The sequence below is a fragment of the Alligator mississippiensis genome, chromosome 3 (genome assembly GCF_030867095.1).
Source record: "Alligator mississippiensis isolate rAllMis1 chromosome 3, rAllMis1, whole genome shotgun sequence".
NCBI lineage: Eukaryota > Metazoa > Chordata > Crocodylia > Alligatoridae > Alligator > Alligator mississippiensis.
The window spans coordinates 264,035,186-264,050,098 of record NC_081826.1 but is presented as its reverse complement, the minus strand read 5'-3'; the positions used below and the strand labels follow the sequence as shown (position 1 = coordinate 264,050,098).

General features: G+C 50.1%; 1 protein-coding gene, 1 long non-coding RNA gene and 1 other non-coding gene across 5 annotated transcripts in view; 1 reads left to right on the top strand and 2 right to left on the bottom strand.

Moving 5' to 3' along the window:
• The window catches only part of LOC109285282 (uncharacterized), a 31,030-nt gene extending 21,661 nt beyond the window's left edge, over nt 1-9,369 (bottom strand). The window contains exon 1 of the long non-coding RNA XR_002092988.2: nt 8,099-9,369. This is a non-coding gene — a long non-coding RNA (uncharacterized LOC109285282). The remainder of the gene's footprint in view (nt 1-8,098) is intronic.
• Nucleotides 5,846-5,950, bottom strand: LOC132249690 (U6 spliceosomal RNA). Its single transcript, XR_009461256.1, has one exon. It is a non-coding gene; the product is annotated as a U6 spliceosomal RNA (small nuclear RNA).
• A 56-nt stretch (nt 9,370-9,425) lies between the features above and the next one.
• Nucleotides 9,426-14,913, top strand: part of ZSWIM6 (zinc finger SWIM-type containing 6) — a 159,407-nt gene continuing 153,919 nt past the window's right edge. The window contains exon 1 of one of the 3 annotated variants that reach the window (XM_059725150.1): nt 9,426-9,986. In XM_059725150.1, coding sequence (XP_059581133.1) covers nt 9,467-9,986 — 520 coding nt within the window. In that variant the 5' untranslated portion in view covers nt 9,426-9,466. Of the gene's footprint in view, nt 9,987-10,425; nt 10,545-11,615; nt 11,832-14,913 lie in introns of those variants that run through there. The other 2 variants (XM_059725151.1, XM_059725152.1) reach the window with 2 other exon arrangements.

Here is a 14,913-nt window from a genome sequence, read left to right as displayed (position 1 = left end):
CTGATGTACCTGACATTGGTGTGTCCTTCTCTATATAGTCTGCCCCCTCTCTGGGGTCTTCTCTCACAAGTGTTGTCCCACTCAGGGACCCTTGTCCACTTTGGGACTCTATATTGAGCCTCCGATCTTTCAGGCCCGCCGCGCTGCTTCCCCTTCTCCTGGGACGCTGTGCTGCTATCCTCTTTCCCTGGGGACCACCGCAGCACCCTGTCCTTCTCCTGGGGCGCTGTGCTGCTAACCCCTTCCGTTTGGGTCCACTGCAGCACCCTGCCCCTGTCCTGGGTCTTTCTGCAGTGCTAGCCGGTTACCGGGCTCTCTACTCCTGTCCTGGGTTTCTCAACCGGGCCCCTCTCGGGCTCCTCAATATGGCCCCTCCCGGGCTCCTCAATATGGCCCCTCCCTGGGGCTAGGGTCTATGTACCCTGCAAGTGACGCCCTTGCTGGCGTCTGCTGCGCCCGTCCTGGGCTTCCTAATATGGCGCTCCCCCTCTTCGGGGCTCGCCGTGCCCACACTGGGCTTCCCAATAGTTCAATATGGCACTCCCCCTCTTCGGGGCTCGCCGTGCCCACACTGGGCTTCCCAATAGTTCAATATGGCGCTCCCCCTCTTTGGGGCTTGCCGTGCCCACACTGGGCTTCCCAATAGTTCAATATGGCACTCCCCCTCTCTCTGGGGCTGGAGTCCACGTGCCCCGCACACAACCCGGGGTCTATGTCCCCCGTCTGCAACCCACTGGTTGCGCCCGCAACCCACTGGTTGCGCTCCTCACCGCCAGTTGTGCCTTCACTGGCACACAAGCTGCGCCTTCACTGGCGCTGAGGTCCCCATACCACTGGGGTACCTATAAGGATACTGCGCCCTCTTGGCGCTAGACTGCGCCCTCACTGGCGCTGGGGCCCCACCCCTCTGGGGTCCCTATGAGGCCTCCTCCAACCCCTACAGCCTCACCCAAACCTCCGGTGTAATACACACACTAACCAAACAAAACACAAGCCTCCTGGCTGTAACTTAACTTAAGGCCACCTGGCTGTAACAACATAGCTCCTGCGCCACAGAGCCACCATCCTTCAGCCTGCTCGAGCAGTACTCGCATCTTAGCCCCGTGAGCTCCTGCCTCTCTGGCTGCTGGCAGGGAACTGCCAGCCTGGCCTCAGCCCTGGGCTTTATAAAGGCCAGGCCCTGCCCCCTTCTGGCCAGCTGATTCTTATCAGTTGCCCTGGCAACCTGCAGCTGTGCTCATTATCTCTGCTGGGGCTCCCTCTGTACTGTCAGAGCTTCTCCTCTGGCAGCTTTCCCATCTCTAGGAGCAGGAGCACCGACGTGCCCTGCGACACAGACTTAACTAATTTGGGTTAAACCGGTGAATGCAATGTCTGTCTCAGACCCCTTCCTGGTTTAACTTAAACCAGAGTCCCCCAGCATCCCCGATATTTTGCAGCCCTGGATGGGGATCTCTGCTCCAGAGAGCTGGACTGGCTGCACCCCTTTGCTCCCCGGCTGGAGCTCTGGCAGAGACTGCAGGTACAGCAACATCTGCTTGGCTTCCCCTGCCCCACCCCCACCCCACCGACCATAGCTCAAGCGGGGATTCCCCCTCCTCCCCCCATGGCCCGTAGCCAGCATGTGGTATGCTAGCTGATGCTTGAAGGTGTCTGTGTAAGGCAGAGAGGACAGTGTCCTCTTAGGGCTTTTTGGAACTAAACAATAGGTCAGCTGGTAATCTCCCTCCATTCCTTCCCTGGAAAAAGTTGTTTAAGAGCTTGAACTGATGAGAGAGGCTTTTGTTTTCTTGATGGGGTGCTAAATGCTATGTTATCAACTCCCTGCTGGCTCCCTCACTGGTCAGAAGCAGCGAGGCGGGGGAACCCCTCCCTAATAAGCACATCCTGCTGGGTCTGGCTGGGAACTGCTGCTGCTTCTCCCTAGCCAAGCTGGTTTGGGGCTACTGCTGCTGCTGCCTGCCCCTGAGCCAAAGCAGAGCTGAAGCAGATGCTAAGCATCTGTGGGGAAGGAGGAAGACATGCGGAGGGACAGGTGGCAGAAGTCAGGCACATGGCAGCAGGTGAGCACATGGCAGTGAGGCAGGCACATGCACAGGGAAGCAGGTAGGGAGGGCAAAGGGCAGGGGTCTGGCCCTTCACCTGCTGCTGGTTTCTCCACCACAGCAGTGCGTGGATGAATTTAAGATGCCCTTCCACCAATTTGATTCTATACATAGAAAAGAATAACACATTTATAATTTTTCATGTATCAGATCTAAATATTGGGTGGAAGGGAGACATTTAAATTCAAAGTAAGCTTGGATTCAGGTAAATACAATAGTTCTGGTGAAGGCTAAACGACTCTACGGTCTAATACTTCTAGAGCTGAGGAATCTGTCTGGGGAAAATCATAGCTGACACAGGAACAGTACAGAGGGATCCCATCCCATTGAGAAATTGTCCCTGCTGCCTCAGGAATATTGGCAGGAACATAATCGCCACTATGTCTTTTCAAGGGTGTGGCATATGTTCCCCACCCAAGGAGGGGAAAAAATAAATCTCAGGCAAAAATGTATGCAGCTGTTAATATTTCTGGACACAATGAAAAGTAGCTATTCCTGCTGGGTGGCAGATGGATGGACTAGGTGGATCTATGGTTTTCTCCATCTGCTTCTCTATTTCTAGATTTCTTGAGTGAGTTTATGAAATTTTCCAGGTTTAGTTCAAAGTAGCCTTTCTGTTATATTTCCCTATCCTCCTCACTGACTGCTTTTGCTTATAATAGCAGTTTTGTTTCTTGCTGGCATCTTCTTTGTTCTTAATCTTCATAGTGGAGTTTGTTTGTTTGACACTGAAGATTTTTTTCAGTGGCACAAGGAAGGTTGTTTTTGTTTCAGCAGGTAGCTTTTATATAGCGAGAGCCACTTCCCAAATCAGAAGCCATGTGCAGGAGCCAAGAAGAGTGTGCGTGGCTATGGCGAGATCACTTCAAATCTGCACATTAATTTTTGCCAATTTTTTAAAACAAAACCATTATATTGCTCACATTAGCACTGTATCTTATTTTCAGCATTTTTCTGCTTCAAAACAAAGGAAGGAAATTGAAAACTTCCAAGATTTCTGTTGTATTCCAAGGTACTAACTGGTTTTCCGATTTTTCTCTCTAATAGAGACAAAGCTTTCAAAATCATTTTTGCCAAATATTTATGCTGTCTCCCCAGAAAAGTTTCCTGAATATTTCCTTCTTTGTATACTATCAAGCAATGTATGTCTCCAACATGTATTTTTGATGCCGTTATCTTTTAAGTCTGTTTCTTCCACACTTAAATGCTACTGCAGATAACACTGAGATTAACAAAATGTGTAATTGTTAGACAGACTCCCATTGATTTGGGGAGTTCTTAGACAAAGTTGTAGATCTGTACAACACAGCTTTATTTGGCTGTAAGCATTTTTCCCCTTGTCTGACTTAGCTACAGTGGTGTACCAATGGGAGGGAAGGGGGGAAGCAGTTTGTGGGGGGGCACCGGCCAGGCCCTCCAGTGGGTACTCGGCCCCCCAGTGGCACTTCCAGCTTTGCCACTGGCATTTGCGGGCTCGGTGATCAGCTGCTGGGGGATCCCTCCCAGTCCCCTGCTCAGTGATCGGCCGCAAAGGGACCCCCCTCCCCCCCCCCCCCCAGTGATCAGGTGTGGATGCAGGGGGCACAATTGTAAATATTGGCCCCCAGGCGCCGGAGACTCATGGTACGCCACTGCTTAGCTAATCACAGGTAGGCAAGGTTCTTTGGGTAGATGATGCATCTTTTATTAGACCAACTGAGCAGTTGAAACAAAGTTGTTTGCAAGCTTTTGGGCACAAGTACCCTTCTTCAGACATAGGAAGACTCTGCTAATCATGTGTATTAGCTTGTATTGAACTTACATACATAAAACTTTAGTCTCCTAAAATAATTACCTTGATTTAAATGGTAAACATTCTTAAAAAGGGATTGACCTATATCAGGGGTTCTCAATCCCTGGGCCGTGGCCTAGTGCTAGGCTGTGGCAGGTCAGCTGCCAGTCCGCAGCCGGTTCGCAGCATGGTTGGCTGCCAGACCTTAAGTGGCCATGGACTGGCAAACTGTGGCCCCCCCACAGCTTGGTGGAGAGGCCGCGGCTCCTTTTGCAAAGTCCGTGGCAGCGCAGGGTTTGGCCCATGGCCCACTCCTCCGCCTGGGGTGGGGGGTATCCTTACCTGTCTGCCAGCTGGAAATTCCAGCTGTGGTCAGCTGTGACTGCTGGGCCATGGTTTGCCGGGCCACGGCATAAAAACTTTGGGAACCCCTGATCTGTATCAAGCCAAGGCTGTCTTTGCACAGATACAGAGATGGGAAGGGAACAGGTAGGTGGGAAGACCTACCACAAGGTAGCAACCAGTCTGCAAGTGCAGGATTTATTCCATCCACTTGTAAAATTCTGAAGTGGTGGGCTCAGCTGCTTTCTGACCCTTTCCACCTTGAAAAACTGACCCCCCCAAAGGGAAAGCTGCTTCCTGCAGCAACTGTGGTATACAGTTTGACTCAAGGTGAAAGCAGATCCTACCCTCACTCAAAGAGAAGCTATAGAGGTGCCAAACTTATTCGAACAGGGCAAGTTTCATTTGCAAACATGGTTCATTGGGCATGGGGTAAATATTTAGGATGGCATACTTCCCTCACACCTAATACATGCCCATTGATGACAAAGGTAGGATCACAAAGATCAAGGGTAGCATAATATGGACTGGATGAAATAACTGAAGTGTATTTATTCATCACCTTCCCTTTCAACTGAGTGATGTTGAATGATAACTTATTCTTTTTAGATGCACCACTACTACTTCATTTCTCATCTTATCCTTATGCTGTTTTGTTTCACTTCCTCTTTCCTATCTGCATCTTTTTCACGTATTCTTCTCTATAGCAGCTCCCAGTAATCAACTCATTCACTTCACTGCTAAAATAAGTACCGTATTTACTTGAATAGAAGATGATCCTGATTATACTACGACCCCTCCCCCCATAATTAGATTCTGTACATGGAAATGTTTTTAATTTGTAATAATTTTCCATGTATAATATCTAATTATTGGAGATTTGCCTTGAATTTGTCCCCCTTCCACTGCTAAAGCAACAAAATTAAATCTAGGGGGTCAGGTAGCCCTTTGTTTTCTGCTTCCCCACAACTTTTCTCCCTGGCAGCTTCTTCCTCCTCATGGAAGGGAAGAGCAAATTTTAAAACAATAACCTTGAAATTAAACATGGCTATAGCAATTTGCATTCCCATACACGTAGTTCATCCGAAACAGATATATTTTAACTTTTTTTGAAACTGCTGCAAGTTTGAGCACAGGTACTCCATAAACACACTTTTGAGCAGCACTTTGGCACCTACTGAGCACATCTACAAATGCTTATTAAGGTGGTGATGCTTATTGTGCTGGAGTTTATTGGCTCTCAGGCATGCATTTATATGTGCATCCAGGACTGCAACATGTTGAGTGGGGTCAGTGCAGCCCCAGCTAGCAGTTGACCCAGGGAGTCATCCTAGTAGCTCAGGGCTGCTCCCACCCAGCTCAGCATGTTGCAGAGGGGCTGGCTGGTAGGCAGTCCCTGCACCAAAGCACCCTTGTGCCCCACACAGCTGGGGTATCATCTACACTTGTGCTGCTGCAGAGTAAAAAATTCTGTATTTACAAGTACTACTCTGCTGCAGAGCTAATTAATTTACTCCAGCCTAGTAGGGGCACACGTGTAAACATGTGACATTTATTACAAAGCTAATTAGTATACTCAGCAGTAAACATCTTGTGTAGATACACCCACTTACATGTAGTACAAACTTTTTTTATGGAATGCTTCACAAATTGGCATGTCATCCTTGCACAGGGGCCTTACTCATCTTCTCTTTATTGTTCCAATTTTAGTATATGTGTTGCTGAAGCAAGCATTTATATGTAGTACAATCTATGCATAATATTGGTCTAAAGCCAAAGGCTTGTGATTTACCACATAGCTCACTGGGCTGGGCCCTATCAGAGTCAACAGCATTTCAAGCCAAGGTGACCGCACAACTCAGCACTGCTCCATCTGTGTATACTCTAGATGCCTCCCCCCCTGCAAAAGGGTCCATATGTTAATTAGCCCCAAAGATGTATATGCAGAGGAGGAGCTGGGCAACTTGGTCTGAATTCACTTCATGGAGGGCAGGGCCATGCTAATCATATTTGCCAGGCTGAAAGAAGGGCCAACAGAGGGATTCTGGGTGAACTGGGTGCAAAGTTGTGTCTCACCATGACTATAAGAGTTGGTGGTAAAGGGAATTGTGCTTAACAGGCACTACCATATGTCTTATTCAGATGAGTTTCATAGTAGCTAGGGTCAGGAGGGACCTGAGCAGATCATCTAGCCTGACCCCCTGCCACAGGCAGGAATGAATGCTGGGTTCACAAGACCCCAGACAAGAGATCATCCAATCTCCTCTTGAATATGCCCAAGGTAGGGGCGAGGACCACTTCCCTGGGAAGTTGGTTCCAGATTTTGGCCACCCTAACTGTAAAATATTGTCTTCTGATGTCTAACCTAAGCCTATTCTCCATCAGCTTATGACCATTGTACCTTGTCACCCCAGGTGTGTTAGTCTATTCTTGGCATAGGTTTCCATCATTATTTTTGCTACCTAGGAAAAGCGTTGGTGCTTGTTCTGGCTTCTCAAAGTACTGGCCTAGTATTGCAGTACCTCCAGGCTGCTGCTCATCCCCTCCTGGGAGAGCAGCTGATTTTTTTTTCCCACCCCTAAGGGCCCCCACACTCACAAAAGGCCCCCCTCATCACATTTACCCAATGTGGGCCATGTGTTTGAGTCATGCTCAGTGTTGGTTGCATTTAATCAACTTCATAGCTGGTTTCTATTGCTGAGCACATGCTGTTTTCAGCAGCAGTTTAATGATGGACAAATGTGTTTGATGAGATTTCATTGTATGCAATTGTAAGATGCACAGGCTTTTCTTCTCATGTCAGTTGGGGAGAAAAACCTTCTTGTATTTGAGTAAATACAGTACTACAGTAATTAATGCTGACACTTAAACTCTTACAGTTTCATCCATGTGCGTTTAGGTTCTCACATCCCACTGAAATTAAGTTAGACTTTGGCATCTAAAATCCTTAAATTCTTTAGAAAATCTCTGTCTCATTGTTAACGCAAAAGCCTACTTACATCCCAATGAAATTAATGGGGGGTGGGAAGCTCACACCTCTTAGTGTAATTGTTTCATGCTGCCTACACATGCAGAAGCCCACACTGCATCAATTTCAAGTTATTTCATACTTGGAAGGGTTTTTTCCAGCTCATGGGGATTAGAAACTTTGCATAAAGAAATTTGGCCATGCCCTTTTCCAGCTCCCTTGCCCCACACAGCCAGAGACCTGCAGTGCCACTCCCCTCCCCCTCACAGGGCTGGATCAGGCCACCGGGCCCTATCAGGGCTGGGCCACTCCCAGCCCCCCTGCACTGCTGGTCAGATTGAGCCCACAGTTGGACTGAACACCGCCTGTGTGGTCTGAGGAAGAAAAAAGGTTAGGCACCACTGATCCAAAAATCATACAGAAATAAAACTCTTTAAAGAAAACTACATTTGACTCTACTGTGACTTATTCGTGCTATGATAAGGTTTCTGTGCTTACCTAGAATATTTTTTATTAAAACAGCAGTACTCTTTCATGAGAAACCACAAAGTTCTCAGTATGCTGAAGAATAAGGAAACTTGGCTATTTTATTAAACCATCTTCAGTTTTTTCCCCCCACTGATCTCATGCATGACCATCTCAGTCAACAAGAGGGTGTTTAACATTCAAGCTAATTATGTTAAAAATGGAAATAAAATTCATCGAGTGGTGTTTCTGCAAACATTTTCAGCTGCATTTTGAGGGGAAGAAAGGTTTTTCCCCCATCAGCTTTAAGTCAAACCATTTTGGATCAGGGAATTAGACAGCTGTATCTCAAGTGGAGGCAGTGTGAGGTCACAGTGCCTTGTGGCTCCATCGTTCTCTGTGAGCAGGTCTTCGACAAGGGGCGGCCTGGTCCCACTCCACACTCACCTGCTGGCAGAGCTGCTGCTTTGTGTCATGGCAATCCTGTTCTCCCGGGGCCGTGGGAGAAGCGCGCTCCTTTGGGGGAAGCGCTGTGGAGAGGAGGGGGCACAGCAAGGCAAGGCAGCGCGACCAGTCAGGTGCATGTTGCTCAGGGCACAAGAGGCCCCAACACAGTGTTCTCAGGCAGGGCCACCTACGGGTTTCAAACCTGCAAGCAAGACAAAGCAATCCTACTCCCAGAGCAGAAAGGGCTTAAAAAAGGGAGACAAGGTTCCTTGGGTGAATTTGATATCTTTTATTAGACCAACCCAAATGGTTGGAGAATAGTTATTAAGCAAGCTTTCAGGGTTCAAAAACCCTTCGTCAGGCTAAGGAAGCTGCAGCAGTTGGTTTTTGAACCCAAAAGCTTGCTTAATAAACTATTCTCCAACCATTTGGGTTGGTCTAATAAAAGATATCAAATTCACCCAAGGAACCTTGTCTGCCTATATATATCCTTAGACCAACACAGCTACAACCTAAACCCTTTTAAAAAGGGAGAAATTCTTGCTCCTCCATCCCCAGGCAGATGCTCAACCTGCGGCCGGCGGGCCAGGTCCGGCCTGCAGAGCTCGACACCAGCCCGCGGGGGCCTTGCCCGGCCCCGCCCCCCAGCAGCGCCAGGCCCCGGCCCCCAGGGGGGAGGAGGTGGCCGCGGTCAATTGCTCCGCTGGGAAGCAGCAGGCAAACCCCCGCACTCCTCCTAGTAGCCGCGCAAGACTCACTGAGCGGCCCCGCGTCACACCGCCGGGCAGGGGTCAGAGCGGGGCCGCGGGCCGGGGCTGCCCCCTAGCCGCCGCCAGAGCCTGCCGGCCCGGCAAACCGGCACTTGGCCGCCTGCGGGAAGGGCGGTGGCGGCGGCGGCCGCTACTGCTGCAGGGTCCGGGTATAGCCCTGCCCAGGCGGAAGCAGCCCCTGCCCAGAGTCCCCGCCCCGCTCCCGTATTTCTCTGCGCTGCCGCACTGCCCCAATGCAGAGGTGACCGGGTTGCGCCCCGCCCCGCATTCCAGGCTCTTCCCGCGATGGTGTCACAGGGGGCGCCGCCGGCCTCGCCCCGCCCCCTTTTCCCACCACTCGCAGGGCGCGTCCGGGCTTGCGCGTGACATCAGCAAAGGCCCCGACACTTCAGCCTCGGCCCCGCCCCTCGCCAGCCGCGTTCTATTTATGTTTGTGGCGGCTCTCGGCACGGCCCCGCCCCCCCGCGAGGGCGAGCCGGGCGACCCCGCCCTTTTGCCCCTAGATGGCGGCGGGGGGGCGGGGCCGCGGCGCGCTGTCTTCCTGGTGCCGTTTATAGGCTACAGCCACTTCCGCTGTCTGCTTAGAAGCGGCGCGATCATGGCGGAGCGCGGTCAGCTCCCTCCCCCCGCCAAGCGCCTGTGCTGCCGCCCGGGCTACGGCTCGGGGTGCAGGCCGGGCCAGCGGGCGGGTGGCGCCGGGCCGGGCGGCGGGGCACTGTGCGGCGGCCCCTCCTCCGCGGCGGCCGCCGCCGCCCTGGGGCTGCTGCCGCTGGGCAAGACGCAGAGCCCCGAGTCCCTGCTGGACATCGCGGCCCGCAAGGTGGCGGAGAAGTGGCCCTTCCAGCGCGTGGAGGAGCGGTTCGAGCGCATCCCGGAGCCGGTGCAGCGCCGCATCGTGTACTGGTCCTTCCCCCGCAGCGAGAGGGAGATCTGCATGTACTCCTCCTTCAACACCGGCGCCGACGACCCCGCCGCCGCCCCCGGCAACGCCGCCGCCGCCGGCTCCGCGCCCGGCGCGGCCGCCGCCGACGCCGCCGGCGCCGACGAGAACCGCCTGCCCTTCCGCAGGGGCATCGCTCTGCTCGACGGCGGCTGCGTCGATAACGTCCTGCAAGTCGGTGAGTCACTCGGCGGGGAGCGCCCGGCCCGGCCCGGCCCGGCTCGCCCGCCCTGCGCCGCCACCTGCCTCCGCCGCCCGGGCCCCCGACGGCGCCCCCGGCCCGGGGACTTCCTCTGCCGCTCGCCTCCCCGCCATCCGCGCGGGAGCTGCCCCCCGCCCGCCCCGGCCCGGCCCTTTAACCCCCCGCAGCCGGGAGCACAATAGAGGCGCTGGCTCCGCCGCCCCCCCAGCCGGGCGGGCGGGGAAATGAATCAGCAGAAGGCGGCGGGGGGCGCGGAGCTCCCGGCGCTCGAACAAAGGCATTTCTAGGGCAGCGGCGGGCGGGCGGGCGGGGGGCGGTGCTGCCGCGGGCACGGCCCGGCCGGGCGGGGGCAGAGCCGGTACCTTGGCTGCAGCGTCCGGGCCGCGACATGACGGGGCGGGCGAAGACGCGCCGCTCGTCCTTCTCCGGGGATGATCATCATCCCCTCCCCCCGCCTCGCCGCCTGCTCCGCGCGGCCCCGGGAGGGCGAGCTCCGCCGCTGGCTCCTCCCCGGCTCGCCCGCGGGGCTGGGAGGTGGGTCCTCGGCGGGGCGGGGAGCCGGCCCGGCCCTGGCCCCGGGGGAGCTGCCCTCCGCCGCTGCCCTCGTGCCTCGCGCCCGGCTCCTGCCCTCCTGCGCCGCGGCGGCCTGGGGCTCGGGCTGGGGCCGGCGCTCGCCCTGGGCACATCTCGAGCCGGCGGCGGCGGCGATTCCCGGCGGGCGGGGGGAGGGGAGGACCTGGCACTTTGTTCTCATTTTCATGTTTATTTGTGTCCCTTTCAGCCCGCTGTCACCCCCCCCCCACCGGCCGGGGGAGCCGAACAAAAGAGCCTATTTATTTCTTTTCACTGCCTGCAAAACAGTGGAGATTTGACAAAGGGGAAGGAGGCCTGATGACTTAAAGCGCCCAGGCCCATTTCTCCCCCCCCCCCCCCCCCCCAGCCAGACTTGCACAATTTTCCCTAGCCGCAGCTGAAGCAGGAGCTTTCTTTTTTTGTTTCTTCCCCTTTCCCTTCCCTCTTTCCTGTCAGGGGTGCAGGTTTGCAGCAGGGACGTGATGACATTTTTAAATGGCCTGAACCCAGCAACCCTGCAGCTCAGCCTCCCTCCCTCCCTCCCTCCCTCCGGCGGATCCGCGCTCCCCTTTCCGGAGCCGCCTTGTTTGTAAGGGTTTGGGGCTGTGGAGCTGCCCGAGGCCCCATGAATTAAGAAGCCCGAAATGCAGTGTTGGGGGAGCGGGGTGGGCAGTAAAGCATCTTGCCCCCTTGGCAGGAACTTCACATTGTCACTTTTTTATTTTTAACTGGCCTGCACTTGATTTGAATTCAGATGCAACCTACAAATGTAATTTTCTGCATGGTCATTTGTTTCCCAGAGGCAGAAGGGGTTGCTTTTTCTAGGCTCGGTGCCCTTCTCTGTTGCCCAGGAGGAGCTCAGCCTTGAGGCAGTCGCATCTTTTTTAAAATCTAATTAACTTTTTTCTTTACGTCTCATCTCTTGGCTTTTTCTTTTTCCAAAGGGCTGAGGCACATCTGAGGAACCCTCAGTGGTGGCAAAAGGCTCTTGTGGAGGGGTTGTTGGCAGTGGTGCTGCTGCTTCCCTCCCCCCCTCCCCCCCTTTTGCCTGCACTTGATTCTGTTTGCAAGGATGAGGAATGACAGGAGTGCACATAGGGAGGGTTTCTTGGCTGATTACATTGAAGCCAGGAATTCACTGTGAAAATAAAGCCAAGGGGTGATAAATAAAAGATGCAATCTTCTCTAGGAGACAGACACCCAGCGTGGGCTTTGCTTTGCTTGCTTTCAGCAGTGGAAGAGGCCTCAGTGAGTAGTTGTGAAAGGGGGAAAAGTAACTTTTTGTGTAGCCTCAGAAGGGGCGGGGCATTGAGTGATGTTGGCAAGGGTCAATGCGAAGAAAGAAAATATGCATAAATACAACTGAAGTGTTGACTGCTGCTTCTGGAACACTTAACTGCATTCCAAACAAATGCTATACAAACTCCTGAAAATATATTTGTGTGGGTCACTTATTTTATCTTATGTTCCTTATGTGATTTCCCCCCACCCCCGCCCTTCCTCCTTGGAAACTTTTCTGAAGGATCAGTACAGGGAATCCAGTTATCTGAAACTTCAGTAGCTGTAACAGGGGGGTTGTTTTGTTTTTTCCTTTTTGAAGTAATGGCAATGCAACTAGGAGGTGGTTGAGTTTCCTTGAGGGGAAACTCTTGTGTAATTTAGCAAGGTTGTATCATTAGGACTTTACATACGAAGGGTGTTTCTGTTTGTTTCTTTCCTGGAATGAAGAGCTGGAAGCCTGCAAGTCACTTGATTGCAGTGACTTATGTTGGGTGGAGAATGGGACTGACTCTGTACCATAGGTGAATGTATAGCATTGAGAGGACGTAATATTGAGTTTCATATACGCGAATGTTTAGTGACTATATAAATGTGAACTTATGCACTGTGCAATATGAGTAATGGAAACTTTCAAAATGTTTACTATTGTACTCTGGAAAAGCAGAGTTATTGGACAAAGTATGTTTTATTGCATATCAATTCTAACAGCCATATTTGTAACACTGATGTTAATATAAACAGGAATTGAAGGACTTGCTTTCTAAGACAGCCATGGAAATTTCACTTCAGAGCTAGTTAAATGGAAATATTTGCTGCTGCATTTTAAATTTTGAGTCCAACGCACTGTAGAAGCATTAGATTAATTCTGTTTTACTCTGGCACTTTTTTCAAGCAGCAACTCTTAAACATTAAGCCTAAGCCTATCTTATTTTTTGAAGGCTTGCAAAGCTCTGTTTTGCAGATCCTTGTTGTGCATCTGGATTTAAATGGAAATACTTTTCATGGAACTGCACATTTTGTAATACATACAAAGAACTTTTAATAATTGAAGCCTAGCCTTAGTGTTTTGAGGCTAACTTATGTTATTACAGCATTTCACTAATAAACATTGTTTTGCAGGGCTCTTCCAGAAAGAGAAGTTATCAGTTTAAAGATTCTCCCTAGATCAAGGATTTTTTTCCTGTTGTTTTTAAGCATTGGAAACTTTGCATTTTGAGACCTATTAGAACTCTGGGGTCAAACTTGGTCCAGAATCCACATTTCTAAAGCAGAACCTAAAACAAAACATGACAAGTTTTATAGAGTAAGGTTGTTATTAGTAACTAAATACTGCCTAGTAGTGTTTTCAGTCCAAATAGAACACCATTTTGCAAGTGCATACAAATTTAGGAAGAAAATTGACTGACTAGATATTGATACTTTTTGCTTAGCTGGCTTGAAGGAGGTATCAGCAGTGAGCAAACAACATGGATGATGATGAGCTATACATCTGATTTCGAAAGCCAGGTCTGTATGAGGGGTCCCTGCCAGTATAACTGTGTAGGTTAAGGGTATGAAAATGTGTAATCCATCATCACAGGACTTCTGTCCTTCATGGAGATGTGAAAACAAGACATGTGCCACTTGTGTGGGGGTCGCTTCTACTATTGCAATCCAAAGCATGGCTGTGCTGGTAGAGCTGTATCTGATTTGCAGATAAATTGTACTAGAAGAATGCTCCTGGTAAAGATTAGTCTGCTTTTAATTTAGGGTGAGCTGTCTGTCTTTGCAGCAGAGACAGTCTTTGCTTGCTGACACAGGTCTGGTTGAGACATTATAGCCATTTCCACAGCAACAGTGTGTGACTTCATAATCACACTAATCATGCCTTTTAGGTATGAATGGCAAGGGAACAAGTTTAAGGGAAGAAACTCCTTGAGAGAGAAAAATAATATGAAGAATTAATTGACTTGTGCTACTTGCAGTCCTAGGATTGATTGTTAATATTTGAAGCCAGAAACCTGGGGGGGGGGTTTGTTTTTTTTTTTCCCTTTCAAAGACTGTTAAGTTGGACAGTATCTTTCTTCACTTCTAAACCTAGCTTTTATCATCTAAAACCCTGTCAGTAAGGGATGATTGGAAAGACATGGCTTAAAATATCTTATTAATACATTTCATTTTGTTTCTTTAGTTGATTTGTGTGTGTTGGGGGGTGTTTCTTACGGTGAATTTTTTTGTTGCTAAAACGTAAGAAGAAAGCTGAAAGTGTGAGCTGAAATTTGGTAAGTGCTTTCAAACCCACAAATAACTGTTTTCTGCTTTGGTGCAGTGTTTCATGAGGCCATTCTAGTAGTCACTTTCCATATAGCTATTTAAACACATCTTTGCTTGAATTCCAAGCTTTTAATTGTTTGAATTTTAAACAATATTTTGTTGAAACATCTTTTTTTTAAGACCACACTGAGTTTTTTATTAACAAAGCTGACACCCAGACTATGTGCTGTGAATTGAAAATCTCTTTGTATATGAGATGCTCTCCATTTTGGCTTTGGTTGGGTCAGTAAATACTTAGCTATTTATGAAAGCTGTAGTACACTTTGGCTTATCTAGAAGTCTCGTAATTTAAGTGACTGTAAAGTGCTTGTATCAAGTAAGGCTGTTCTTAATGAAACATAAGCACTTTGTTCCATGCTAACGTTTTGATTGTTTCAGTTCCAGAACTAGCCTGGTATATGTGATGGTTTAGGGGTGGGAAGATCATGTTAAACTACTTGCTAGCCTCCTAAAAATGGGTAGTAGTTATCTGATGACAAGCCAAAAGACATAGGCAGGGTTTCTTTAGCAGTCACGCTGATGTTGGGGTTTGGTAAGGAATGTATGATTAAAGGAGGTAATCCATAGCTGGTTTAATGCAATATTGTCAGAGAAGTAAACGAATAGTGTCTGACTATTTTGCTGGTCTCTATTTGGATTAGATCCAGGGCTATAATTGCAGTCTTGTGAAAATATTGTTAGTGATTCCAGTTTTAGTCCAATTTGAGTAGTATTGGCCAATATATATATATCTTCT